The sequence below is a fragment of the Mixophyes fleayi genome, chromosome 7, assembly GCF_038048845.1.
Source record: "Mixophyes fleayi isolate aMixFle1 chromosome 7, aMixFle1.hap1, whole genome shotgun sequence".
NCBI classification, from domain to species: domain Eukaryota; kingdom Metazoa; phylum Chordata; class Amphibia; order Anura; family Limnodynastidae; genus Mixophyes; species Mixophyes fleayi.
Window position 1 is genome coordinate 140,605,306 of NC_134408.1, and position 26,088 is coordinate 140,631,393.

The 26,088-nt window shown below is 38.5% G+C and overlaps 1 protein-coding gene across 1 annotated transcript in view; it reads left to right on the plus strand.

Moving 5' to 3' along the window:
• Nucleotides 1-26,088, plus strand: part of LRP1B (LDL receptor related protein 1B) — a 728,477-nt gene that overhangs the window by 126,460 nt on the left and 575,929 nt on the right. The window contains exon 4 of the mRNA XM_075181401.1: nucleotides 2,302-2,430. Coding sequence (XP_075037502.1) covers nucleotides 2,302-2,430 — 129 coding nt within the window. The remainder of the gene's footprint in view (nucleotides 1-2,301; nucleotides 2,431-26,088) is intronic.

The following is a 26,088-nucleotide window of genomic DNA, read 5'->3' on the forward strand; positions in this document are numbered from 1 at the left end:
TTATCATCATATACATTTCTGTGTCAGCTCGTAGTCCAGTGGTTGCCCAGCTTGTGTGCATGGAGGCGCTTCCCAAACCAGGACACGGGTCCGTCCAACATGCAGCACCTACTCAATTCGTAGTCACTGTTATGTAGCGTTAAATGAATATTTGCATAATTTCTTGTTAATAAATTAGTCTTTCTCATTACCCCCCACCCCACCCTCTCTCTCTCTCTATCTCTTTCATTTTAAAACATGAGTGTGCCCCTGTTTAAGATTTCTGCTTGCCCCCTGCCCCCTCCCTCACCGAAAATTCGGTACGTGCACTAAAGACAGCAAAGATTCTGGTACAGTGGCGGCCTTTTTGCTAACTTCTGCACAGGTGCCGACGCCATATTTCCAGCACTCTTTTTGAAGGCAGTCAGGATAGCTTTCTCTCTCTCTCTCTCTCTCTCTCTCTCACTCACTCTCACTCACTTTCTCTTGCTCTCTTTAGCTCTCTCTCTCATAATCTCATTGTCATACCTCTCTCTTTTTTCTCTCTCTCTCTCTCTCTTTCTCTTTTTCTCTCTCTCCTTTCTCTCTCTCTCTCTTTGGGGCACATTTATCAATCATCGGCAAAAATAAGAAATAGTTATCAATCCTTATCGCATGGATAAGGATTGAACTATTTCTCAAATTTATGAACAACGGATCACAGAAACAGCAGTTCCGAAAAACTGCTGTTTCTGTGATAAAAAAAAAAATCATACTTACCCCCCTCTTCGAAAGCGCTGTCTCAGGATCTCCTCCAGGTCCTATTCACTCTTCAATTGCACATGTGCATTTCGAAGAACTGCACATGCGCACAAAGATCCCTGCTCTGTCTCTGCAACTATCATTGCAGAGAGCGAGCGGTGAGTGACAGGGAGGGATCATGTGATCCCTCCACATATGCGCTGTCCAGCTCTGCTCTTCGGAGCAGAGCTGACAGCATTGGATTTTTTCAATTATGATCATGTACGCCAGCTTCAGCTGACATACATTATCAAGACAAGTTTCCGAAAAAAAAATGTTTTTTCGGAACTTGTTAGATTGCGGCTGGGAGCAGTCACCATTCTGTAGAATGGTGACTGCTCCCAAAAACGAAGAGGAGTGCAAAGCAGCAGATATCCATGATATCTGCTGCGATGCACCTTTCATAAATATGCGACCTTAATTTCCCGATAAGAGTACTATTGTGCTTTCTTAAATATGCCCCATTCTCTTTCCCTCTTTATCTCACTATCATAATCTCAATGCCATCTCTCTCTCCTTTCTCTCTATTTCTCTCACTTTCTCTCTCTCTTTATCTCTCTCTCATAATCACACTGTCATACCTCTCCCCCCCCCTCTCTCTCTCTCTTTATTTTGCTCTCATAATCTCACTTTCATATACTTCTTTCCTTTCTCTCTCTCTCTCCTTTCTCTCTCTCTCTCTATCTCTCTCTCTTTCGCTCTCTCATAATCTCACTGTCATATCTCTCTCCCCTCTCTCTCTCCTCTCTCTCTCTCTATCTCTCTCGTTCTCTATTTTGCTCTCATAATCTCACTTTCATATACTTCTTTCATTTCTCTCTCTCTCGCTCTCCTTTCTCTCTCTCTGTCTCTCTGTCTCTCTATCTCTCTCTCTCTTTCGCTCTCTCATAATCTCACTGTCATATCTCTCTCCCCTCTCTCTCTCTCTCTCTCTCTCTTTATTTTGCTCTCATAATCTCACTTTCATATACTTCTTTCCTTTCTCTCTCTCTCCTTTCTCTCTCTCCTTTCTCTCTCTCCTTTCTCTCTCTCTCCTTTCTCTCTCTCTCTCTCCTTTCTCTCTCTCTCTCTCTCTCTCTCTCCTTTCTCTCTCTCTCTCTCTCTCTCCTTTCTCTCTCTCTCTCTCTCTCTCTCTCTCTCTCTCTCTCCTTTCTCTCTCTCTCTCTCTCTCTCTCTCTCTCTCTCTCCTTTCTCTCTCTCTCTCCTTTCTCTCTCTCTCTCTCCTTTCTCTCTCTCTCTCTCTCTCTCTCTGTCTTTCTCTCTCTCTCTCTCTCTCTCTCTCTCTCTTTCGCTCTCTCATAATCTCACTGTCATATCTCTCTTCTCTATGTCTCTGTCATCTTTCTCGCATATCTCTCCCATTTTTGTTAAATGTCTTTGATGCATAGCAGAGAGAATGGATTTAAATGTCTGCTTTGTGCATGTATTACTATTATTAGATTATTTAGATGATCTGATTTGATAATAAATAATTCAGCTCGGTTTTTGTAAGTCTAATATAGTCTGTGGATGATTAATCTTCCTCCATCATATCTCTTTCAGATGTAGATGAATGCGCCATGTACGGGTCTTGCAGTCAGACCTGCAGAAACACAGAGGGGTCGTACACATGTAGCTGTGTAGAGGGGTATTTAATGCAGTCTGACAATAAATCGTGCAAAGCAAAAAATGGTAAGTGATATATAATATATATTGTTTTATATTGTATGGCCTTCTGTTTGTTTTCAATAAAGGGATAATACTAAATCCAAAATACAAGTATATACAATATGAGAAGGCATCATGTAATATTCACAAATGTATTCATAAGTATACAAGTAAATGTCCCCAGACTTTTAAAAAATTAAGATGCTTGGCATGTTATTCAATCTTGTTATCTACCGCACTGTAAGCAATTGTCTTCTGTTATCAGCAATTATCGGCTCAGAAAGGATCCCTGCTGTGTACTCCAAAGGGCTTACTGTAGAGATGTATAATTTGAATATAATAAAAAAGGCAATAACCTATGCTGCATTTAGATTTTATTTAAATAGATATTCTGTTTAGCACAGAAATGTTGGCAATACACCAGGGGCTAGATTTACTAAGCTGCAGGTTTGAAAAAGTGGGGATGTTGCCTATAGCAACCAATCAGATTCTAGCTGTTATTTTGTAGAAGGTACTAAATAAATGAAAGCTAGAATCTGATTGGTTGCTATAGGCAACATCCCCACTTTTTCAAACCCGCAGCTTAGTAAATATACCTCCAGGTCTTGCAATAAGGGAGATATATGGAAGGGGAAAAGGGAGGACATTGTGGGGCAACATCAAAATGTTACAGTATACATCCATGAGCAAAGCTGTACATAATAATAAAAAAGCACAAAATAAATGGTAGGCAAAGTGCAGTGGATATAAAAAAAAGTATACACACCCTTCCTGAAATTGCAGGTATTTGTGATGTAAAGCCTGAAATCAAGATAGATCATGTCAGACATCTTTGCAACTTTAATGTGACCTTGCAACTGACATAAATCAAGTGACAAACAAATAGAACTTTTTTTAGGAAGGGAAAATAAAAAATAGTGGAATTAAAAACCTTCAATACTATGTTTGCTAAAGTTTGCACCCCCTGTAATAATGGGGCTGTGTTCAGAGTTAACTAATCACATTCAAAATCATGTTCGCAGGTAATTAGCATACGCCTGGCAGCAAATATAGATCAGCTGTCGCAGTAGGATTTCATTACTGTTTTCTTTGTTGCATCCTATTGTCACGGTCTGCATGGAGCTTTCTACACAGATTGTGTTATGAGTTTTGTGTTTGTATTATGTGAAATGTATGTAGCCAGGTGTTATTGTCTCAGCATCCATTCTTATAGCTCTATTTGTGTAAGTTACCTTTGCATGAGGCCTCTAATCTAGGCTTGTTATGAAATTAGAAATAACTTTTTCCCAGCTTCTGTTTACTTCAATATTTTATGATAAGGTGTCCGATTATCTGGGCTCACCTTCTTTAATGCAGGTGCTCTAAATGTACATATATCGTTTATGATACACTTGTGGTTCCCAAATTCTGGTAGGGGCATATTGGTCATCTGATAGGATGAAAGCCTCCATTGAAAACAATTGTTTCTTTACAGACTCATTTAACCTGAGTTTCCAGGTCTGCTCATGCTTTCTAGTGTCTATGGGCTTTATTTATCTTCATCAACATCATCATTTAATTATATAGCGCCAACACATTCCGTAGCGCTTTACAATTGGGGACAAACATAGTAAACTAATAAACAAACTGGGTAAAACAGACAGAGAGGTGAGAAGGCCCTGCTCGCAAGCTTACAATCTATGGGACCATGGGAGTTTGATACATCAGGTTAAGTCTACATTTTACATTTCGGCCCAGCCAGGCTGCAAAGGTAAAAGTGACTCATAAGCTAAATGATCCTGTCACACAACAATGTTGGTCAGGGGGTAGTTGTCTTGTGTGAAATTGTGTAACAGGTGGTAATAGGGTAGTGTAGTGAGGTTAAGAGGGTGGTTGAGGAATATTATAAGCTTGTCTGAAGTGGTGGGTTTTCAGAGAACGCTTGAAAGTTTGTAGACCAGAGGAGAGTCTTATTGTGCGAGGGAGAGAATTCCATAGAGTTGGTGCAGCCTGAAAAAAGTCCTGTAACCGGGAATGGGAGGATGTAATGAGGGTGGATGAGAGACGCAGATCTCGTACAGAACGGAGTTGCCGAGTTGGGAGATATTTTGAGACAAGAGAGGAGATGTATGTTGGTGCAGCTTTGTTGATGGCCTTGTAGGTTAGTAAAAGTATTTTATATTGGATTCAACTTACAATTAAAGCATAGAAATAGCAATGAGACTATTTAATAATGGAGGGCTGCAGCAGATATCGGAGATGTTCCAGCCTCTTTAGTCACAAATCCAGTCCCCATAGGTGTCAATGGGGACTGTGATTTTGCCCTAATTATTAAGCGCTGAAATTAGAAGCTTGATACCGGTTGCTAACGCCATCTGAACATGCCAATAGCGTGTGTAACATATGGGAAGTGCATCGCAGGATAGGGATCTTTGGATCCCGCCCGGTAGGCTTTATTCTCTCTCCATCACACATTTTACCTGGCCATAGATACCTGCACGTAAAATGATTGCAATGGCTTCACAGATGTGATAGATGTGACAACTAGTGAGCACCTGGTTTGTGTTATGTCTCTTATCTTTGAGAATAACTAAATATTTTACATGGATATAATGGAAACTTTGCTATTTTCGTATGCAGGTTTCAATATTAAACAAAGATATCCTCTAAGCGGTTTCACTGAGATGGCAATAGTAGACCTGGAAACTCAACTAAGTTAAATGAGTCTGCAAAGCGGCAATTGTTTTCTATTTTCATAGGGTTCCATCTCCTATCATAAGACCAATATGCCCCTACCAGAATCCGGGAATCACAAGTGTGTCATGGCTGTGTTTATGCCTCCAACACCAAAAAAGCTACTCACGCTGAGTATTTAAAACCACTGACATCGAATGGTGCTGCAGTTGGGGGTTTAATGCAACCATGTCTTTCCCCAAAAAATATAGACAGCTTTTACATGTCACAAAGATTATGGGCCATGTGAGGATACCGGGTTTAACGTAACCTTCTGCTCCGCACAGCTGGCCTACCCGGTACTTATTCAAAATAGAACAAATAAGTTTATTTAACAAAATGGCAGCACAAAACAGCAACAACCATATGTAAATAATAACTTGCAACAAATAACACTACAGTCTGGCACAGACAACATACATTGTATAATGAAAACACCTCACCAGTATCCTTGTCACTTTCAGGGACTGCTGTCTATCTTTCCAAGCTTATCCCCATCTCTCCTGTAATGCTACAAGCAAAGGTAGCGGCCTTGAGTCACTGTCACTCCGCTTTCTCCGGGCACACAGCTCCCAAGACCTGGAGATGTAGATCAGGACAATGGCAGTACTTCAGGGACCAATTGTTCCTTTCGTGTCTATATCTCTGCCCCTGACAGGGGCAGAGATCTATATCTCAATGCCAGCCTGACTTCAGCTCCAGCTGGTTTTTAAATACAAAAATTACCTCCTTAGGAGTTTAAGGACCTAGACAAACATGGTGAAAAGAATCACCTATAAGAGGTTGTTAACCTAGGCACTCCAGTCCATTGGAAAATTTAAAAACAAAATTTATTAAAAGTCTTCTTTAAAATTGAATAGACCAGATATCATCAAGGTCGGCGAATATTAAAATGGAGAAGTGATGAAAAATAAAGATAAGTGATAAAGATGGTTAAAAATACCCTTCCGGGAAGCTGGTGGTCACAGAATTGTGATACTTACAATTAACTGGACCTGCCTGATTGGTCCTTTTCTGTGTTTACCTTTTCACAGGTAAACATACAGTCAAAGAGATAGCAGATGAGTCACTCCTGATTTAAGTAGGGACAGGTGTTGTTCTGTGGCTATACAGCAGTTTGTTTAAACAGGAGAGATCACAATCCGGACACATTTACATTTAAATACACAATGCAGTCCTCTGTAATTAAACACAGAGCTCTGTCTGTGGGCCTTTTCCCTATGCTAGCACACACAGACCCACAGCTAAACAAATACATGAGACTCCTGGTGTGATGTACAATCATACAGGACTGGTGGACAATAATCCTTTTGTCTAAGCTGAGAAAATGGACTAGTCTTCAAGATAACAATACATGCTGGCAGACATTTTAAGTACTTTCAAAATAGAATATATACAAGCTTAAATATGACTGACAAATATGGGGAACCAGATGACTAGAAAAATTATATGTTTTTATAGTCCGCAGTTTGTGAGAAACGAGGTGCAGACAGGTTGAGGTGATATTAATACCTTGTTTCCCCACAGGCCATATTTACAAAAGGGTGAATTCAGATGAGGTTTTGCCAGTGTTAGAGTTTATATTTGCTTAGTCCAATAAGGTTACTGCTATTGATAACATTGCTATCACAGGTTACACAAATTGCAGTGATATGTGATTTTTTTTTTATATTACAATTATAGACAATTGCCAGTTAAAAAAAAAACAGACATCGCTGCAATCAGGGACATTTTGATAAATGTACCCTAAAGTGTTTTTGGGGTTGTGTAGGGGAGTGTGCAGGATTTTGTGAACTTATTTTAGGAGCCTACCCTAGTAATTAGATTCCATCCACTCTCCTAATAACTAATGATGCAGGGAAAATGACTGTGGAGGAATACATTTTTATATGTAGGTATTGTGAATTCAAAGTTTGCTAAAACTAAACTCAGTCCCTACGTCTTTGCTTCAAAGTTGTGGGTAATGTTATCTGCTGGGAGGATTGATTTTAATTGACAGATGTTTTTGCGCTAAGGTGATATCTGCTAAATGCTTCAAGTACGTTGTTTGCGTGAAGATGCTACTTTGACACCTAGAAGGAAGAATTATCTCATTTCCTATTTGAGATGTTATAGAATTACAGGCAGCAGATGGAGAGATGTATGTAAATGTTCCAATATATCACTGGATATTACACTATACAGTAGACATGCTTACCTGGAAATTATAGTCATATTCCATTTAAATAAATGATTAGCTGCGGTTCAACAATTTTAAACTCTAATAGCTTTACTTTCCCGATATGCATTACAGTTCAATTAAAATCCTCTTTCAATAGCCATATTTAATTAAACATCTCAGCTGTGTCAAAGATTTGGGCTGATGAATTAACTTGACCTCTTTTTCTTTGACATTACATTTTGTTCCTGCCGTTTCTAACTGGAAATCCGCTTTGAAACCTTTGATGCTGTTGATTCTCTTTGAATAGTGATACTTTGCTTCACCTAGGCTATGAGACTCCCTATGTTGTTCTATGGATTTCTATGCTATGGATCGAATCGTCAGTTGCAAACTTTGATCAACTGAAAATGTTGTGATACATTCAAGAGAGAGTAATTTATACCTATATGGGATCACCTTAAAGGAATCTTCCATCTTCACTTGGCTTTAAATTATTGGTTCATATGTGCCCTTTTACTAAACACATAGCTTTTGGTGTGCTTTCTAGGAAGGGGTTTATGTCATCCAAGAAGAGTTGCATATGTTTTTTTGCCCATGGAGATGACATAGAACTGCAGCTGCATCTAATACGGCCTTAGTGAATAACATAAGACAATGACAGAAAGATAAAGCAATGCATTTTTTAAGGGATTTGCAGGAGGACCCTGCTCCACCACAGCCAGGTGGCTGTTAAAAGGTTTTTGGGTTTTTTTTCAGAAGAAGAACTGAACTTCAAATAGAACAACATAAAGTTTGTTTGTCTTGTTTTTTTTTGTTTTGTTTGTTTAGACAAGAGGAGTGTTTGCATTTTCGCTACTGTTTATGAGGAATTGCACATTGGCTCAATCATCCTTGGTGTTTGTTTGTTGACTTTTGGGTAGGGAGTTGCATACTGTTTGGGATCTTGGTGACATCTTGAACAGTATAGCTTACACTAAAGCATGATGGATAAATAGGACCTTAGAACCTCGGAGTTGGTATTGGTTACCACCTCTGAGATTATGATACATGTGCTAGCATTTGTATAACAACTCCCCCAATTCTACTGGAAGTACTGTGGTGAAATCCGGAACACGTCTGTGGTGAAATCCGGAACACCTCTGTGGTGAATCCTGGAACACCTCTGTGGTGAATCCTGGAACACCTCTGTGGTGAATCCTGGAACACCTCTGTGGTGAATCCCGGAGCACCTCTGTGGTGAAACCCGGAGCACCTTTGTGGTGAAACCCGAAACACCTCTGTGGTAAAACCCGGAACACCTCTGTGGTGAAACCCAGAACACCTATGTGGTGAAACCCGGAAAACCCTTGTGCTGAAACCCAGAACACCTCTGTGGTGAAACCCGGAACACCTCTGTGGTGAATCCCAGAACACCTCTGTGGTGAAACCCGAAACACCTCTGTGGTGAAACCCGAAACACCTCTGTGGTGAAACCCGAAACACCTCTGTGGTGAAACCCGAAACACCTCTGTGGTGAATCCCGGAACACCTCTGTGGTGAATCCCGGAACACCTCTGTGGTGAAACCCGGAACACCTCTGTGGTGAAACCCGGAACACCTCTGTGGTGAAACCCGGAGCACCTCTGTGGTGAAACCCGGAGCACCTCTGTGGTGAAACCCGGAGCACCTCTGTGGTAAAACCCGGAACACCTCTGTGGTGAATCCCGGAACACCTCTGTGGTGAAACCCGGAACACCTCTGTGGTGAAACCCGGAACACCTCTGTGGTGAAACCCGGAACACCTCTGTGGTGAAACCCAGAACACCTCTGTGGTGAAACCCAGAACACCTCTGTGGTGAAACCCAGAACACCTCTGTGGTGAAACCCGGAACACCCTTGTGCTGAAACCCGGAGCACCTCTGTGGGGAAACCCGGAGCACCTCTGTGGTGAAACCCGGAGCACCTCTGTGGTGAAACCCGGAACACCTCTGTGGTGAAACCCGGAACACCTCTGTGGTGAAACCCGGAACACCTCTGTGGTGAAACCCGGAACACCTCTGTGGTGAAACCCTGGAACACCTCTATGGTGAAGCCTGGAAGGTCTCAGTGGCGAAACTCGTAGCTCCTCTTTGGTGAAACCCAGAGCCCCTTTGCATCAAAACCCGGAGCTCCTCTGTGGTGAAACCCGGAGTTCCTCTGTGGTGAAACCCGGAGCTCCTCTGCAATAAACACCTAGAATTTTAAAGATCAATTTGTCTATGGGGAAAAATTAATATTAAATGTAATTTATTTTTAAAAGTGTATCTATAATCCCTGATACCTGCTAGATCCCAGCCACTGATGGTCCCTAGACTACTGGTCATCTGACAGCTATCAGAGGTTGTCAATGATCCTTTTTAATTCAGTCCAAAGAGCCGAGTGACCAGATTGCCTCCAATTTGGCCTCCGCATCATTTAGGAGTCACTGAAATCCATATTTTAAAAATAATTTTATGTTGCTTTAGCCGAAATTCAGATTGTTGAGAATATGTCAGATAGCACCGAGCTAATCCTGACTTCAGCGAAGCATTTGTGCTATGAATAAGTACAGAGGATTCTGTTTTTCTCACGTCTACATAATTCATTAAATCTGTCAACCCCTGTAGGTTGAAAGGAACAAGCTCTATACAAAGTGTAACAAGTTAGAATCAATATTGTGTTTTAAAGTCAAATTTCAGACATGAGATTTCATTTGCCTTTCGGCAAGAAAAGCAGAAGCTTAATTTACCTTGGAGTTATGGGGCACCCGCCTATAAGCTTTTATGACTAAAAATACACAGGTTCTTATGTTCCAAGCACTTTGGATCTGAGCTGGATATTTACAAAGTTCCAGAACTTTGAAATTAGTGCAGCATTTATGGAATTAAATGTATATTTTGCTGGAGTGTTGCATAGTTTGATCCAATAATGAGAACTTCCTGATTTTATTAGGAAACGAGTGCCCTAACTGCTTAAACTATCAATACATGGCAGAACAGGATTATATATTATGTACTGCAGAATAATAAATGATGGTGGAATTATAACTATATATATTATTATATTATCTCTTGACAGGTGTATATGCGTCTTCATGCTGGTCTGCATTTGTGCGATCGCGCTCTTACTGTAGCTGTCCTATGTTAGACCCCCTCTTCCTTCCTCTGTTCCTCCTTTCCAGTTGTAAGGAGACAGAAGCATCAGATGACTGCAACTTTTTCCTTTTTGGGCATGAGCAGTGAAAATTTTCATAATGTACGCTTTGCAAACTGACATAAGTTCAACACCAGGCCCAATGTGTGACGTATCGCATACCTCTGTTTATCCAAAGACATCAACATATAGTCGGACTTGCCTGGATAGTTTAAAGCCCTTGACGAAATGCCCAAAAGCATGCCACGATGATACAGTAATGAATTTTATAGGAGTCCAGACCAACCAATCAGATATGAAATTAGGATATAAGAGAACCTACTGTGTGCATTGGTCAGTATATAAGGTAAATGTTGACCTGTAAAATGAATTTACTGTGATAATGTTGACCTGTAAAACTGATTCACTGAGACAATTTTGACCGGTAAAACTGATTCACTGTGAGAATGTTGACCTGTAAAACTGAATTACTGAGACAATTTTGACCTGTAAAACTGATTCACTGAGACAATTTTGACCAGTAAAACTGATTCACTGTGAGAATGTTGACCTGTAAGACTGATGCACTGTGAGAATGTTGACCTATAAAACTGATTCACTGTGAGAATGTTGACCTGTAAGACTGATACACTGTGAGAATGTTGACCAGTAAAACTGATTCACTGTGAGAATGTTGACCTGTAAGACTGATGCACTGTGAGAATGTTGACCTGTAAAACTGATACGATGTGAGATTGTTGACCTGTAAGACTGATTCACTGTGAAAATGTTGACCAGTAAAACTGATTCACTGTGAGAATGTTGACCTGTAAAACGGATTCACTGTGAGAATGTTGACCTGTAAAACTGATACGCTGTGAGATTGTTGACCTGTAAAATTGATACACTGTGAGAATGTTAACCTATAATATGTGAAAGCCATGTAAATCATGAAGCTACAAATGGTGGAAAGTTGGGGGAAATTTGGATGTTTGTACAATAAATAATTTCCTTTATTAATTTCATCCTCATTTCATATACTCATATATCCACAATTATGATTTGTAAATTATGATTATTAATTTTTCTGTTATTTTTATGGTGGAAACATTGCCAGCGTCTATGCATTACTAAGGATTACATGTTTTCTGAAATGCATTAAACTGTTTTTAAAAGTTTAAATTTCACAAAATTAAGGCTCCCAATGATCAAAGTATGAAACAAATGAGTTGTACGACCACAAGTAGATAAAAAAAAAATATTTTTAAGAGAACTGTATCCCTCCTTCATAGATGTAATGCCCTGTCTTACCCGAGAATAAGTTTCTTGAACAAAATGTAAGTGACATAAACAAGAAGAGAGGGCTGATTTTGCTAAATATAGTTTAGGACCTACAACCAGTGGGTCCAGTTTAAACTTGTCATTTTCTTGCAGTTGCTACTTTTAAATCTACAGTACATCATAGACATGTAGTGAGAGAGAGGCGTCTCTACATCCTGATTTTACAGTAGAAAAACAGGCATACAGCCCGCTGATAGTAGGGCCACTCATTTACTTTCAAATAATATAGAAAAATGTAATAAAATATATTTGTATTCCTATATATTCAGCAATACATCACTTTAATTGAAATCTCCATGTTTTCTAGATTTATTATTTATGATCTTGTATTTGTTACAATTTGTGATTGATTATACCTCTGCTGATGTCGTTGGTGATGTTGTTGGATGTGAGTTGTGCACTAATGGTAAAATGTTTTATTAGATATCATCAGTGACATCACTAATGCCATAGGGTTGAATAATGATCATGTTCATGTTTTGAGGTGTAACATCCTATACGTATATACAGTGTAACAAAATTGTATAATTACAAGTTAACCCATGCATGATACTCATGCATTCTAGTCAAATCAAGCTACTTAAGGTGTTAAAAAGGTTCTTGTCATGCATTTGGGCCTAGCCCAGGCCTCCTCAGGGGAAGAGCGTTACTTCCCAACGTAAGCGCCCTTTTTTAACGTGGTTTTGTCCACATGTCACCACCTCATCATTCTTCTCCATCACCTCATCCTTCATTTTCATCGCCACATCTATCCAGATGTCTATCCAGACACAGGGATCTCTCTCAGCGGTCCTGAGTATCACACTCCTCTCGCTCTGTCAACCCCGGCAACCACCAACCACTCCCCACTGTCACCCCCGGCAACCACCAACCACTCCCAACTGTCACTTCTCCTTCAAGAAATATATATGTATTTTTTTAAAATCTTTATAAACACTTTTAACAATTAACAAATTAAATTAACAAATTAAAAACATCTTAGTATACCAAATTTCAGCCCTTTATGAGTTTTTTTCCCCACACACACTAAGGGGCATATTCAATTCCGATCCGATCCGCGGTAACGAGCTTTACCGCGGAAAATGCGCACTACTGCCGGTAATACGGTATCGCAATAACGCAGATTTTCGTACGAATCTGGATCGGAATTGAATATGCCCCTAAGAATTTAGTAGGTCAGTGTATAACTCCGCCCAGCAGGTGGCGCTGCAGCTTGGTTTTTTTTTTTCCACACACTCACAGACAGACAGACTAACACACGCCACTAGACATTTATATATTAGATTAGTGATTTTTATTTTTATTTTTTTGTATGGTTTTTTTTTTTTTCACTATTTCTTCATAAGAAATTCAACTTTTACCTGTTAGGCATTACTGATGAACATAGTTTATTTTTTTTTTTTCATTATTACATGACTTCAAATCGTTTTCTTAGGTTTTTTATTTTTATCACACCCCAAAGAGTTGCAAGATAAAAGAGCATATTGGCCGGTTTAATGCGCTGAGTTAAAAAACACTTGAATAGCTTTTAACGCGGCGGCCTCTCTCACACCCTATACTTTCAATAAACCTTCGACTGGAGCACGAGAGGATCGTTTCATGAATAAAAGGGAGCGTTAAAAATGGAATTGAATCGCGGGTAAAGTTAACCCGCTCGAAAATGATTTAAAAAAAGCATTAAAATGACAACGCAGTCTTATAAAAAAAAACTGAGTGTCAATTGAATACCCCCCTAAGGTTGCGTTGTAGCATCGTGTTGGGATGTTGTGTCCTGTACTTGTATAAAGCATAAAATAGTTCTATTATGATGATATTCTATGATCAGGCTATAGTGGGCAGTAGGTGTAGGGTCCTATGTCTGTTTAGAGTGTGAGATAATTATATCATGATCATTTCCTGTGCTTATATATGTTGGGTAAGTGTAGTGTCCTTTGTACTTTTAATAGTGTAGTAGAATTGTGATATAATCATGTCTGGTGCTCAGATCATTTACTATCCTATGTCAGTATAGAGTGTAATAGAAATGAAATATGATAACATCCAATGATCGGATGTTGGGCAGTTGCACTATCCCATGTCTGAATAGAGTGCAACGCATTTTCTATCATGATCATGCCCTGTGTAATAGAATTTTATTATCATAACTTAAGCTGAGTATGTATTTCAATGTATTTATCGTGCAGATCACAAGATAAACGATATTGCAAGAGTGTTTACTCTCTCACTATTATGTTTTGACATACCGAAACACATCGCATCTGTCGATTTGGTTTTATAAACTTCCTAAAGATCACGATAAATGATAGAACGATGTTGGGCAAATGTGGATACTGGTAGGTTAATTGGCTGCTATCAAAATTGACCCTAGTTTCTCCCTGTCTGTCTCCCTCTCTGTCTGTCTCCCTCCCTCTCTGTCTGTCTGTGTGCGAGTGTGTGTCTATATTAGGGAATTTAGACTGTAAGCTCCAATGGGGCAGGGACTGATGTGAATGAGTTCTCTGTACAGCGCTGCGGAATTAGTGGCGCTATATAAATAAATGATGATGATGATGAGTGTGTACACACTCACGACCAGCAGTGTCCATAGATCTCTATAGAGTGTACAGAGTCACTATGTTTTCAGTAGGTGGTTATGAGAGATAAAGAGCACAGATCTGAAGGTAAATTGTGTAGGTGTGAAGGCATGAATCGGCATGATCATTGGGACTTTAAGGTGTTGGCAAAATTGTTACAGAAATGGCATCTGAAGTAAAATGCCATAAAGTGCGATAACTTTACAGACCATGTTGGGTAGATGTAGTACCCTACAATCAGGTCCGGTGCAAGATGTGGGTGATCCTGGGTGGCACCAGTACCCCTCTCGGAACTTGTGCCCACCCCTATGCAGGGGCACAGTGAGGGTATTAAAAATATCGGATGCAATACATTATGTCATTCATTCAGTGTTTTAAACGGCCCCTAACGATAGATGTCCTAGGCAACCACCTAGATTTGCCTAATGGTAGCAACGACCCAGCGTACATTATGTCTGTATAGACTGTAATAGAATTGTATTATTTCAATGTCTAGTGGTCAGATTATGTTGGGAGGCGTAGTGTCCTATGTATATGTGGAGTGTAATATAAATGCATTATGATAATATCCAGTCGTCAAGTTGTACTGTCCCATGTCTGAATATAGTGTATTACATTTGTATTTTGATTTGTCCAGTACTCAGCCCACATTGAGTATTGCAGTGTAGTGTACTATGTCTGTATAGATAAATACACAGTGGTGTAGTGTACTATGTCTGTATAAATAAATACACAGTGGTGTAGTGTTCTATATTTGTGTAGATAGTTACACAAAGAGATTCACTTTCCCAATTCCTGAATGTGTGATATTACACAACCCCATAAAATCCAGAATATCTGTAAACACTTTAAAAACACCTTTTTTAATTCTCTTGTCCATTGCCTTAGAATCTACCTGATTGATGCCTGCTAACTTGTCAGGATTGACCTAGATTAGGGGTTACACACTTAGAGGCAGTGATCGCACCGGAATCATTTGGCTTTGTATATAATAACATATAACTACTTTCTCACGTTCCTCAGTCTTTTACATTCCGAAGATGTAATATCTGGGACAGCTTCCAACATGATATTTTAAGAATGCTGGGAAGTGGAGGTTGTTGGCTCTAATCAGACTCTACAGTCTGTCACTGTCAGTAGCAAAATGTTGTCTTACCACATGCTGAAGGATATATACATTCAGATGATAACATACATCCTTTCTTTGAAATAACCGCAGGACATCTTACTGCATCCTTTTGTGAAATGCCCCCCTCCCCTCTCCCTGCAATATTTTGTTTTTAATTCCTGTTAAAATGGATTGAACACAAGTGTTAAACAAACGACGTCTTAACGTTACACTCATTTGTTTCATTACATTTAGCAGGGTTTGTCTTAACCATCTCTGAAGAGTGAAAAGTTGGAAATCTTTTTGTATCAGTCTCAAAGCTTCGTTGCCCGAGGTCACATGACAGCCTTGTCATGTGACGGAGTGTGAAATCTACCAAAACAGCCAAAGGGTACAGCGTGGTGTCCAGGGTGTCCTTGAATCAACACAATTATTGTCACAGGCAATCCATTCTAGAACATTTGTAGCCATGATAACTGTAACCCTCTGGGAATTTGTGTGCTTATTGCTCATGAAATTGTCAAACAGAGAGTTCTTGATCTTCCCCAACTCCTCATATTGCTTCAATAAATGAAAGAAGGGTCCATTTTTTTTATTTTGTTATCATTTTATAACACCTCTATATTCATTGGTATACTCTGGCTTTTGTGATTGGCCAAGGGACTCGGAATCCTTTCTTCACTGTAGAAACTTTTATTCACCTGCAGCTGTTCAGTGGGCTCCTATTGGTTTAGTGTGTAGATAAAGGACCTCCCACCTTGTCACAAAGTAGATATATGGCATCTCCAGTAAGTTAGGCTAATTAAACAAACATAATTACATGTTACCTCTTATTCACAACCACATGTTATTGGTGCTCATCCATGTAATTTAGTATATTTCACAGGACAAGCCTAACACTTAATCTTCCATGCAGATGGGTGAAGGTGAACAGGAACCAGGAGAAGGAGAATGCGTAAAGCCCATTGAATGTAGAAAGTAAAAACATTTCTACATTTCCTAACACATAGATATCGAACCATTGACGCTTGGTGTTTGTGTGTTTCCAAGACGCTTCCCATGGCGATAATAATCCAATCAAAATGTATTGGATCATGGGCAGCACGGTGGCTTAGTGGTTAGCACTTCTGCCTCACAGCACTGGGGTCATGAGTTCAATTCCCGACCTGGGAATTGGCCTTACCTGTTTGGAGTTTGTATGTTCTCCCCGTGTTTGCGTGGGTTTCCTCCGGGTGCTCCGGTTTCCTTCCACAGTCCCGAAACATACTGGTAGATTAATTGGCTGCTATCAAAATTGACCCTAGTCTGTCTGTGTGTCTGTGTATGTTAGGGAATTTAGATGGGAAGTTCCAATGGGGTGAGTGAGTTCTCTGTACAGCGCTATGGAATTAGTGGCGCTATATAAATAAATGATGATGGTGATGATGGTCATTATCAGACTTCTTGTAACATGCAATTGGAAGATAACCATGGGTGACCTCTGTTGACTTATTTGTGTGATCATCTTTAGTCCACGCTAACAGACCCTTGTGATGAAAGATGAGATCTGAATGTTTAGCCTGAGTAACAAATGGCTGGATCTAATCAAATGTCTCCACTTATGTATCTGGCCATATAGTACCCTGGCCCTGTTGCTCGTTGCTCGGGCCGATGGCCAGTTTTGCAACATATGTGTCCAGCATGAGAGTTAACTGTTTTGCAGAACACAGCAAGATTGTTTCAGTTAATAAAATAAAAATAACAGTTAGGGCTACCTCTCAAGTTATATTATAGTTAAGGTGGTGTTGCTAGGGGTGAGTGGGGGGTTCTAGTGTTAAAGCTCAGACTACTATCTTTTCAAACTAACTTGATTCATTCTGACTTGAATCTCCTGCTCTCAAGTAGATAGGTTGTAGATAAATTTAGTATAATGTTATAATTCCAGCGGAAGGTAGCAAAAATTTGAATAATAATACTGATTTAAAAACTGTATTTATCCATTGGCAGGTATAAATGAAAAAATTACAATTAAATGTCAGGTTAACCAAGGCTTTTTATAGTCTTTAGAACACAAGCATTTCACGGCTATAAAAAAATGAATTTTGAAGCTTAAAATTAATGTGAACTATTTCCAATCTTGGCATCTTAATACAACCATCTGAAATATAATTTATTGATAGCGCCAGTTTAATCAGTAAGATTTTGTTGGCGTGCTTTAGGGGATTTTCCTGAAATGTGAGCAATTTCTGCTTCATGAGAAGTATTGTGGTCATTAAAAAGATGGAAAAGAATGCAATTAATTAAAGCTTGGTTTGATGCACTTTGCTTATCACAATGTCCTTACAGAGATATATATCTACATTAGTTAAGAGAATAGATTGTGCTCTGTCCTTGAGATGTTGATCAAACCATCTTGCCAGCACCTATTTTTCATCCTTAAATAATACCTTGATTCTGGGCATTGGATGAAAATGAATGTACATTAAATTGTTTCTTTGTTACTGTAAAATATGAATTTTATTAATTTTAGAAATCATTATGTGGAACTGTGAACTAAAAGGTAATACGTTTTTATTTTCTAATCTGATGCTTTTACATTGTGTTTTTGTTAGCTCCAAATCTTGATAGTGTAAAATAAAGTTTAGTTCTGGATTTTACATATTTCAAGATGGTGTCAGCGTTGTGATACTTTGAAATGAACAGCAACTCACTGGCCAATGCATTTGACCTGTGGTTGTTTTATTGTATTATTGTTTTATTATTTAATGTATTTAACTTGCGTTGAATGCATTGGATGGAGCAGGTGGTGTTCGGGAAAATCACAACAACGTTCCTGTCAAGCTCTATATCAGGAGCAGATGGGTCATGCTTACACCAGACTTACATGTACCCACATGCACACACACTCAACCAGTTCATAAGCACAAGTAAAGTTTATTAACATTTGTTTTCATAGTGGAAGACACATTCTCTATTAGGCTTGATGTAATACAGCAGATACACAAAATTCTATAACATATGCACAATGAAGAAAGCACCTATCAAATTCAGAGGTGAATTTGCAATCAACCAATCAGAAGCTGCTAGCTAGGACTGGTGAGTCATCATCATCTGTGTCTATTTGAACTTGTCCTCTAGCAGGTGTAAAAGATACGTCTCCCTCCCCCGTTATACCTTCCAGTCGTAAGCAAGTATCAGATACACGCATCTCTGCATGTCCGCATATATGCGTACTCCCTTTGTGGGCAAGCACAGTACAAATGCACATATGACATATGTTCCTTTTGTGTGTTGGAATATATTAATTGCATTGCGCAAAATGAACCAGGAAATTGACTTTTTTCACAAACGTGCAACAGGAAGGTACAAAAGTTCTCACCCCATCAATCTATTTTAAATAATCCTGTCCTGCAACATTAAAACTTGTTTTATATTTTTCTGTCTAGGTGCATTCATACACTTTACCTGAACTCTTCAAGAAATGCCCCAATCTCCTAATCTCCTGCTATCAGGCAAAATTCTTAACGCCCGCACAAGCCATTAACTTCGCATGTAAAATATATGTACATGATTATGCATAATCTTTTGCAATTGCACCAATGGCATGGGGTAAGGAAACGGCTCACAACTATTTATAAATACTTGGGGCCTGATGCATCAGGGTACGCACACTGAGCACAACTTTCGTTTAGTATTAGGCTTTGGGCACGACCAAATTCATCAAGGCACGGATCTCAGGTACGTGTGCTGTTGAAATCGGGGGCAGGTCTGCTGTGCTCCGCCATACAAGACGCTGCAGGATCCGTCCAATACCTATGTAGATTATATATTCACAAAAGAGCGCACAGAAAAAAAAAATAATAAATGTCACCTGTTAATAATATAGGGCCTGATTCATTAAGGAAAGTTAAGTAAAAAAAAATGAGTAAGTAGTCTCCTGGACAAAACCATGTTATAATGCAAGGGGTGCAAATTAGTTTTCTATTTTGCACATACGTTAAATACTGGCTGTTTTTTCTGTAAGGTGACACGGGTCTACCTTTTCATGCTTATTATTTTATGTCTGATCTTCTTTCTACATAGCACAAAGATTTAGTGATTGCTGAAGTGGCTCATTCTCTGGGGGGAGGAGAAAATCATTTACCAAAAGTCACACTTCGCTCATAACCTTGTTGTTTGATAATTCAACGAGAGTGTGGGACACCAGCCACGATGTAAACCAGCATACTAACCTCATCCGTTCCATTTCACAGTTCTGCCTTTATTTATTCAAAGCTGCTTTTCATTTTTTACTCACAAAGTTAATTTTTAATTACATTACAGTGTGTCTGTAGTTTAGCCTCCATTTTTCAAGTAAAAAAGTAACTTTTATGAACTTTTTTTGGAATACGCTGCTGTTATATAAATCACATGTGAGTGGAATTTAATGTCACCAAAAATGTCAAATGTCTCAGCAACTCTTGCAAAGTAGGATCCAAAATGTTAAATATATATATATTAAAGAGTCAGCTGTACTTTTCTATGAATGTCAGGAATCCAGGAAATCAATTATAAGTTACATTGCCTTAAGCCATCGTTCTGTGAAAATCCATCACATGTTCCTGGCTTGGCTCAACACACTGTAACGTTCTGAATAGAATAGAATCTTTTTGTTCTAAACATATATAACACCTGCCCAATCCGACCAGATCATGTCGGATTCTAATCACCAATGGCGGTGACAGTAGAGGTACTGTCAGCAGATCAGGCCCCTTTTTATTTTTGTACATTTTTTTGTTGGCACATTGTTTTAGCGGCATGCACAGGGGAGGGCTGGCAAATTTTAGCCTTGGGGGCAAGACTCAACTCAGCGGCCTATTGCCCCCCTGCCCCTCAGCCTAGGCTGCCCCTGGGTCACATGTACACCTGTTGGTTCTCCAACTATTGAACATGCTGCCGTAACACTACTAACTAGAACTATTTACGAGTTTCAATGCTTGTGGTTTTGGTTCTTTCACGAGTACTCACAAGGAAAATACACAATTAAACAAGAAGCAATGCAGACGAAAACATAACTGAAGAAACCCCTTAACAGGAAGATGCAGAGTTGAAGAATTTCAGATAATATATCCCAGCAAATTCTTTGGGCCCCTTCTGTAGCTGCTGAAGGAGGCGTGGCCACACCAGGTTGGTGGCTCCTCCCACCACTCAGGCATGGCTCCTCCCACCACTCAGGACCATTAGAGCACCTTATTTAAAATATACTAAATTACTTTAAAGTATTTCCCATGTCGTTCCCCACATTGTCCCTGGTATCCCAGTCCTTGTTGAATTGCTTAGCGGTGCTTCTCGCAGTGACTGTGGGAGGAGGTGCCCAGTGATAATTTCTACAAGTATGATATCACCATCACATAGCAGAAATTTTGTATTCCTCTCCACTGTTCTCCTTTCCTCACTGCTCCACTTAGTTTTTCCTCCTTTTCTTTTTTTTTTCTTATAAAAGCTATTTACGCACTATAGTAAAAATTAGTTTAGGTTGTACAATGCCCATAAACCAATAAGGAGTGGGCATTTGATCTTGGTTGATTAATCAAGTTATAGCGTCATTATTCTTTAAGTTTAAGTTACAGTGTAGCAAATATTGTAATTAATTTTCACCATATGTTTAAGGATTAATCACATAATAATGTATTAACTTTTACAAAATCGGCAAGAATTATCTTAAGCAAAGAAATCACAGCCGTCACAATACAGGGCTCTGGGATTCCAACGCTGCGCACTTAATAATGCACTTATTTCTGTGATAGATTGAAGGATTATATAAAACACAGCTGTGGACTTTGTATTTCTGTGTCATTCAATCTGGCATCACTTTAAAATTTACCGGAAGGAATTCGCCCAGGAAGCTTTGTTCATTTCAGTATTTCTAAGGGTTTGTATTAAATACAGTGTTCCTTTCAATTTGTGTTTTAAGTAACCAGCGTTCAAATTTAGAAACAGCATAGAATTGTCCTGGAAGCATGGTGAAATATTAACTATTTCTAATGGTCCTTTGGAGTGGAAGTTTTCTATTTATTATGAGCTTTTACAGAACTTGGTAAATAATTTAAAATATCTGTAAATGTTTATGATTGATGAAGAATTACATTTGTTTATTATTACTATTATTATTATTATTATTATTATTATTATTATTTTTATTATTATTATTGTTTGTATAAGTTTGTATTAAGCAGATAGATAAATCTTTACAGATAAAGACTTGTAAATCTGTGGCTTTGATCCCTAGAAGTATTTAGAATATTCTAAGGGAATTGATTCACAAATCACTGATTCAATGAAAAAAAAAAACTGACTTTAAAGAACGTTTTCAGCAGTGAAACATCTTTTTTAATGTTTGTTTGATTTTTATTCTGTTCATTAAGGCACACAAAACAAATGTATTGTGCGTTTTTGTTTTTTAGTAGAAAACGCACATAATTCGTACATACGCTCGTCGGTATCCCACTATTACGGGATCTGAAAAAAACATCTCTTGTTGGATACGGGTCTAAGTATACTCTGCTTTGACAGACACAATACACTGCAGAATATGTACAATACGTATGTGGAATATAGAGTCAATGCAGAACGCACAGGAACAGAAAAACTATTGAAATATCGTACCTATTAATACAGGGCCTGATTCATTAAGGAATGTTAAGCAAAATTAAGTAAGGTAAACCATTTTACATTGGAGGGGGGAGATAAGTTTAAAATGTGATAAATTTCAGTGTACAAATAAGCTATCAAGTATCTGTGTGCTACATGATAAAAACAGACAGTATTTATCTTATGTGCAAAATAGTAAACTAATTTGCACCCCTTGCATTGTAACATGGTTTTGTCCAGAAAACTTGAGTAAGAAAATGTACTCAATTTTTTGCTTAACCTTCCTTACTGAATCAGGTCCATAGTCATTAATGGCAAAAACATTAAAAAGCAGTGGGGTTTTTTTGTTTTTGTTTTCATTTTTTTACCGGGAAATACATTTATTAGGATGTTATAAATGTCTACTGTACATAAAATGCATGTTTACAGTTGCTCCTGTTTGCAAACACATGTTCTAGCAGGCACGACCGTCATCACTACCAGTCAGCACTTACACCAGACCTGTAGCTGGTGCAAGTGATAGGACAGAAAAACCTGTGCATTAGAGATACCTGAAGCTTGATTCGGACGCTGCTGCATGTGCTCAAGCGTGGCACGCCCTGACTGTACATTGACTACGTGCATACGCCCATTCCTCTCCTCTTTCCGCCCATGAAATCATAGTCTGTTGAAAGTGTCCTTTGCACTGGAAGATTAATTGTATTCTCTGGCTTATAATTCGCTTCAGGGCACGCGCAGTGCAAATTCACGCAAAACACAATCTTTAATGAGTCATTACGTTCCTTAATGAATCAGACCCAGACTGTTCAAAAACTATGTTTTAATAGAAAATTTTGTTCCGATGATTGATAAAAGGCAATGTAACAAAGTGCCTGCTTCACTTGGTATATTTACCTAGATAACTTCCTCCCCCATTTGTTCTTAGAAAAGCCTGAATTTGTTGCAGGCAAAGATTTAGCAAGGTGTAAGTCAAAGATTGTAAGCTTTCATCTCTTTTGTCCAGTTTGTTTAAAAATGTGTTGGTTCCCAATTGTAAAGCGCTACGGAATATGTTGGCGCTATATAAATAAATGATGATGATGAGGTGTTCAATATGTGTCACCGAGATGCATCCTGAGATGCAATCTGTACTCTGGAAACCTTGTTCAAACTCACCCTTTCTGTACGTCGCAGGGTATCAGGGGATCTACAATAATATTAATAACCCCACAGGTGATCAGCAGACGTCACTGCATCTAGATGTCAGGTTCATGGAACGATTGACAGGTTTTCCTAACTTTATCTTACTGAAAAAGATTCTTCACAAATTTGGTAAACTGGTGACATGAATCGATCGAGGAGCTAAAAAATTTGGTACATTTAAAGTTTTTAATTGTTTCCTGGGCGACAAATCAACTCTTAGGCTCTAAAACAAATCACAAAATTAAACCTAATTCATGTTTGAATGTTGAATTTTAGCTTAAAAACCTATAAAAAATATCAACTTGAACATTACTTTATAAACAATATTTATGCAGCTAAAAAATCTTCACAAATGACATTTTATCATGAACCCAGAATAAGATTTGTGACTCTGTTCCTTGAAAATCATCTGATATAGCAGCTTCTTCAAAGCATGAGGTGTAATTATCTACAGCTAATCAGTGTAGAATAATTATATTTTGCACATATACTGTAATACTTTGTTAGTGAAGATGCACACAAACTAATTTTGCTATTTTTCATAAGTTCTTTGAATTCTGGGGTCTAGGATTAATTTGTGGAATGTAAAGCTGGTGCTTTGATCATCTCTAATTTTTCAAGATTATCATCTAAATTAGTACATAATACATATGTATTACTTTATAAGTCACGAGTCTTTTCTACTTTAATTGAGTTTTAGTTGTATGTTGTACTCTAATGTACAGGATTTAATGAAGAAAGTCCAACCGGAGATCAGTCAAACACTCATGTTTTGTTTCACAGAACAATTTGAACCACTTATTATTTTTTTTGCCAAACTGAAAAGTAATTAAAAAGTTTACATTTACATTTTTTTTAATTTGATATCTTTGTTTATTCTTGTTGAATACTACATTTTAAATTACATTTTATAGGTCAAAAACAACAATTTTGTTCTGAATTCTCAAAGTTTCCAGAGTTATTTTCGGCCATGAAACACTGATATTAATGGGAACTTAAATTACTTAAGCATTTCACCACTCTCTATTTAAACCGTTAAAGTGGAAATTAGTTTTTAGAACACTCATCGGTGTAAACTGTGATTATGTTTTTGTAGTTATGTTGACCCCTGATGAGAAAATCGTGCAGTATCCACTCTTGTGTTCAGCCTGTTATACACTGATTTGTAGAACCAACTGGAATAATTATTATTATAAATCATGTATTGACTATGACTGCTGAATGCAGGAAAGGTGAGGAAATTACACAGACAGAAATCCAGGGATGAAGACAAGAGACATGTTGGATGTCTATGCAGACCATTTAAATTTTTAGAGGGTAGATGAAACCTTTATTGCTACAACATTGCCAGTTTTTTTGTGATCCAATAAAGACAGCCTTGCTTGTAATTATGGAAATGAGCTGATTATATATTCATAGCTTCCACTCTTGTCATAAGTGACACCATCTTAAATGTAAATCTCCTTTTACGATTTAATTCTGAATTCTTGGGTTATGTACCAGAAATAAGTTAAAGGATTTGGTCATTTTCGGAAATTTTAGGGGTTTCAAAATTCAGAGTAGAAAGCTGGAAGTTGGATTGTTCTATATAAAATATTTATTATTTTCTAAAATAAAATAAAAACTTTCTTAATTTTTAAAAGAGTTACAGATACCAATTGTAAATTCAGGGGTGTAACTAAAAATTTCGTGGCAAAATATTGAAGAGGCCGACCAATTTTCTAATGAGGAGCAGCCCCCCTTACTTATTTGGTCGGTTCGGCAGCCCACATGTGCTCCAATGAACATCGCTCTACACTTCTTGCTCAGAGATGAAGTAGGTAGTAAGTTTTATTTAGCAGAATAAAATTTTGGAGCCTGGCTTGTATGCATGACATTTTGGGGCTAAAATACCTTGTGGTGTAAATTTTAATAATGTCGACTTCATCATCGTGCCAAGGGGGGGGGGGATTTCTTGATTAGTGAAAAGTCACATCATTGAGACCGCTGTCCCACCCACTTCACTAGGAAGTGGGTAGGATCCGAGAGAAAGGCCTAGGGTACGGGAGAACTACCCAGAATTCGAGAGTCTTCCAGACATTCCGGGTCAGTAGGGAAGTCTATAGAAATATCTAGGTAAAAGTTTCAGGAGTTTATCAGACTGGATAATATCTGAGATAAAGTTGTGATCGTGAGCGGGATATTTTCCTCGGCACATCAAAAATTGCTGATAGTTACTAATCCCATATAATGACATTATAGGTAACCTAGTTTAGCTTCCTGATTGATAACAGAGAAAAACAGCTTGCAGTCAGCTTCACGGAAAATGTAAATAGGAATCCTAAATGTCTCAAATTGTTTTAAGATACAGAATGGGGATAGTCGCTTTTACACATAATTAAATGTTCTACGGTTTATCTGGCTGTAGATGGCTTGATTTAATCCACAAGACAAAAACTTTGCGGTTTGTTTCTTGTTAGCGCTATATAAAGTCGGTAAGCTTCTGTTAATTACAACTAGGAGACTCTTTACAATGTTTATTCAGTTCCAGTGCTCTCTAATAGGCGATGTTACAAAATTAACATGTACTATTTTTAGGTTGTTGCAATGTCATGTTGAAAGAGAAAAGTGGAGAAGTTCAGGCCTATATAAATGATAATGATGATGACGAGGCCTGGGTCATATTTGACATTTCTCCCGAAGTGTCCGGAAGACTCATAGCAGAGTAGGTCCCCGTCTTGGATCACATTTCTCTTGAAGTGGGTGAGTCAGAGCCTTGATAAGGCCATTCAATGCAAATTGCACCATCATGACCCCGCCCCCATTGCGTGAGGATGCAAATTGCATCATTGCACAGTGTGAGAGGGGGCAGTGAAAACACAATTTGC